A 4,179-nucleotide genomic window follows, 5' to 3' on the forward strand; every position below is an offset into this window, starting at 1 on the left:
CTCTGAGAAGTTTCAACAAGGATTTTCTCAACAAGTGCTTGCTGGACACCTTCAATGCAGTGATTGGATTGTTCCATGGAAGAGTACAGACAAAAAGCTGACTTTTGCATGTTGCTTTTTAATCTATTGTGCCGGCATAAGAGGCCTATTGATAAATTAGAAGCAAAGGCGTATATGCCAGGAACAGTGGCTCACACCTGTAATCCATTCCAGCACTTTAGGAGGCTGAGGCGGGCAGATCACCTGAAGTCAGGAGTTTGAGATCAGCCTGGCTAACATGGTGAAACCCTGTCTGTACTAAAAATACGAAAAAAATTGGCCAGGTGTGGCAGTGGGCACCTGTAATCCCAGCTACTCGGGAGGCTGAGGCAGGAGAATCACTTGAACCCAGGAGGTGGAGGTTGCAGTCAGCTGAGATTGCATCACTTCACTCCAGCCTGGATGATAAGAGTGAAACTCCGTCTAAAAAACAAAAACAAAACAAAAAAAGCATATTATCTGAGGAAAAAAGGCTTGGTTGGAATATTGATGCTGACTTTGCTCCTTCCTAGGCTTGCGTTCAGATAATTTGCATAAATATATTATTCTCACTAGACTCATACAGGAGCTTTTTAAAAGTATTGTACAGCTTGCTAAGAAGTAAATTTACATATTTTAACTGAGATACATAATGGAAAACAGTGTCCAGTACATCACAGGAACTACGTCAGTGTTCACAGAATAAGTAAGGCAAAACAGGTCCACAAGTCCAGGAGCCAGCCTCCCCTCACTGCAAGGCCCAGTCTTGCACTGTTGGAGACAAACACGTCAGACACCGGCAATGTGAGACCATGCTCCTTGGTGGCTATGATGAACCAAGACAAAAAAAGGGCATTCTGTGACCATGTCTTTAAAACTGGTGAAAGAGAGCATGTTCCAAATCGTAAACATGACAAAAATTCCCCTCTTCTCACTAATATGACTGAGTGGTATTTCTCATGAATTACGTTTACCTCCACTCCATTCCTTTTCCTTCTGGATGAGAATAATTATGATGACCAAGTTTAGAATTAAGTTTACCTCATCACTGCATCAAATACAGAGAATCATCTTGCTTCCTTGAATAGAAATCAATCAACCTGGCCGGGCGCGGTGGCTCATGCCTGTAATCCCAGCACTTTGGGAGGCCGAGGCAGGCGGATCACGAGGTCAGGAGTTCGAGACCAGCCTGATCAACATGGTGAAACCCCGTCACTACTAAAAATACAAAAATTAGCTGGGCGTGGTGGTGTGCACCTGAAATCCCAGCTACTCAGGAAGCTGAGGCAGGAGAATTGCTTGAACCTGGGAGGTGGAGGTTGCAGTGAGTTGAGATCGTGCCACTGCACTCCAGCCTGGGCGACAGAGCAAGACTCCTTATCAAAAAAAAAAGAAAGAAAGAAAGAAAGAAATCAGTCAACCTAAAACAAGCACAAAACCTGTAAGAAATTCTTCTGAGCAGCCTCTTACTGATACATCACACAACCCTTTATGGTTTGTGGTCATAATTATTATTACAATTTATTACACCCTCTTTGACAACAGGTATGGTCTCTGTGGTCTTTAGCAAGAGAGCACACAAAACAGCATGACTTAACTTTTGGAATTATGAGTAGATGAGAAATTACTATGAAGATAAAAGTTGAAACTATATAAGCATGAAAAGTAAAATTTACATGAGGAGGAAAAAATTCCTTAAGTTGTATGCACATGGTTAACACTGACTTCACAGTGTCTTAACAAATAATTTGCCAACATTATAAACTTGACGTAATCCAAGACTGAAGACAGCTAATAAACTGTTTCTAGGAAACAGGTACAGAAGTCTTGTTTGAATAAAAAATACATATTAGTCACATATAATCAAACAACTGAAAATGAACTGAGGCATTACATTGAGCTATGAATAATAGGAAACACTTGAAATTTCCTGATAGAGGAAGGTGCTTATTCTCACATCAAAGTCCTGGGTGAGGCCAGTCACTGCACAGTACAGCAGAAGAACAAGCTCCCCTCTGGTTGGTTTTGACAGCAGCATGGTAGCTGTCAGGCTCAATCAAGAATACAGTCACTACTGGTAAGAACAAAGGTGCTTACCACACAAATTAGACCTTCTGCTAATTCAGTCTACAGACCAGGGGAGTCAGAGCATCAGAGAATATTCCCAACCAGGACAGTCTGAATTAGTTGCCTAGTTCACACATGATAATGTCTGAAGGAAAACCAAAGTGTGGATGGATATTCAACATGGGGCTTCTGGAGACCTGTGTGGAAACCTATCACCTCTGAGAAAATTAAAGTCAAGTCGTTTTGAGGATACTCTTGATTGGCAACCCAAAGAAGCAGGAAAATGGGACGGAAGCAGGTGTCCATACAGCCTGTATTCACATTGCTGTCTCCTTGTATGGTGCTTCCAAACCATGACTAAAGCCTTCTTAACTTCCTTCCAAACCTCATGTAAGATAGGTTACTGGTGAATTGTATCATGGAATCACAAATGGAATGGATTCTGGGAAATCTAGTTCCTAACCTACCAACACTGACATGACACAACCCAGAGATCCAACTCCAACTCTAGGTTTTACTGTCCTATCACAAGTCTCTCGTAATTTAAAGCCAATTCTCTTACAGGGTCTTTCTCCACTGTGAATCCTTTCATGTAGTTGAAAGAAACAGAAAGGACTGAAGGCTTTCCCGAATTTCTTACTTTCAAGGGGTTTCTCTATGTGACTCCTTTCATGCTCATGAAAGAACTGGGACAAATGAAGGGTTAGGGTTGGGGTTCTCATAGGGTTTCTCTCCAGTATGAATTCTTTCATGTACTCGAAAGTAAGTGGATCGACTGAAGGCTTTCCCACATTGTTTACATTCATAGGGTTTCTCTCCAGTGTGAGTCCTCTCATGGATTCGGAAGTAACTGGAACGACTGAAGGCTTTCCCACATTTTGTACATTTATAGGGTTTCTCTCCAGTGTGAATCCTTTCATGTTTTCGGAACGAACTGGAACAACTGAAGGCTTTCCCACATTGCTTACAGTCATAGGGTTTCTCTCCAGTGTGGGTCCTTTCATGGATTCGAAATGAACTGGGGAAATCAAAGGCTTTCCCACACACCTTACATTTATAAGGTCCGTTGCCAGTGTGCTTTATCATGTGTCTTCGAACACTCGCGAGACAAGTCAAAGCCTTCCCACATTCCTTACATTCAAAAAGTTTCTCTCCGGTGTGAGTCCTTTCGTGACTTCGAACAGAACTGGCGCACCTAAAGGCTTTACCACACTGTTTACATTCGTAGGGTTTCTCTCCTGTGTGAGTTCGTTCATGGATTCGAATGTACTTGGAACAACTGAAAGCTTTCCCACATTGCTTGCATTCATAGGGTTTATCTCCAGTGTGAGTCCTTTCATGGATTCTAATGTAACTGGAACAACTGAAGGCTTTCCCACATTGCTTGCATTCATAAGGTTTCTCTCCAGTGTGACTTCTTTCATGTATACGAAATAAACTGGGATAATCAAAGGCTTTCCCACACACCTTACATTTGTAAGGTACACCTCCCCTATGCGTTAACATGTGTCTTCGAATGCTTACAAGAGAAATAAACGTTTCTCCACATTCTTTACAATCATAGGGCTTTCCTCCAGGATGAGTCCTTTCACGTACTGGAAAAGAGCGATGATAACTCAAGGCTCGTCCACACTGGTTACGTGTATATGACTTCTTTCCATATTCCTGATACTCATTTGGTCCACGTCCAGTGTGATCTCTGATGTGCCTATTAAGGGATGAAGGACCCATGCCAACTTCTCCACACACACTGCGTTCACATGGTTTTACTCCAGGAGTTTTCTTGTTCAGAATACCATCTGGAATTAGGCTGAAGGTTTCTTCACCTTGACTACCTTCTTTACTTTCACAGAGTCTCTCTGGAATATGACTTGTGGGAAAAATGAGAAGCACATTATTAACGTTTTGTTTATAAATGATTTTATATTCATTAATAGGTATTAGACTTATATTCACTTTTTTAAAACACAGAGACAGAATCTCACTATGTTGACCAGGTGTGAATCCTGAACTCCAAGGTTCAAGGGATCCTCTCACCTCTGCATCCTAAAGTGCTGGGATTACAGGTGTGAGCCACCGTACCCGGCCTTGGAC

At 42.0% G+C, this 4,179-nt stretch overlaps 1 protein-coding gene across 1 annotated transcript; it reads right to left on the reverse strand.

Annotated features, from left to right (window-relative positions):
• Positions 1–1,510: 1,510 nt before the first annotated feature.
• On the reverse strand, positions 1,511–3,959 carry ZNF627 (zinc finger protein 627). Its single transcript, XM_026448793.1, has one exon. The coding sequence runs from the start codon at positions 3,814–3,816 to the stop codon at positions 2,761–2,763; it is 1,056 nt and encodes a 351-aa protein (XP_026304578.1). The 5' UTR covers positions 3,817–3,959; the 3' UTR covers positions 1,511–2,760.
• Between the last annotated feature and the right edge of the window lie 220 nt (positions 3,960–4,179).

This window comes from Piliocolobus tephrosceles, chromosome 21 (assembly GCF_002776525.5).
Source record: "Piliocolobus tephrosceles isolate RC106 chromosome 21, ASM277652v3, whole genome shotgun sequence".
NCBI lineage: Eukaryota > Metazoa > Chordata > Mammalia > Primates > Cercopithecidae > Piliocolobus > Piliocolobus tephrosceles.

Excerpts from the sequence above, each read along its gene's own strand:
- ZNF627 (XM_026448793.1), bottom strand. The coding sequence starts at position 3,816 with ATGGGTCCTTCATCCCTTAATAGGCACATCAGAGATCACACTGGACGT.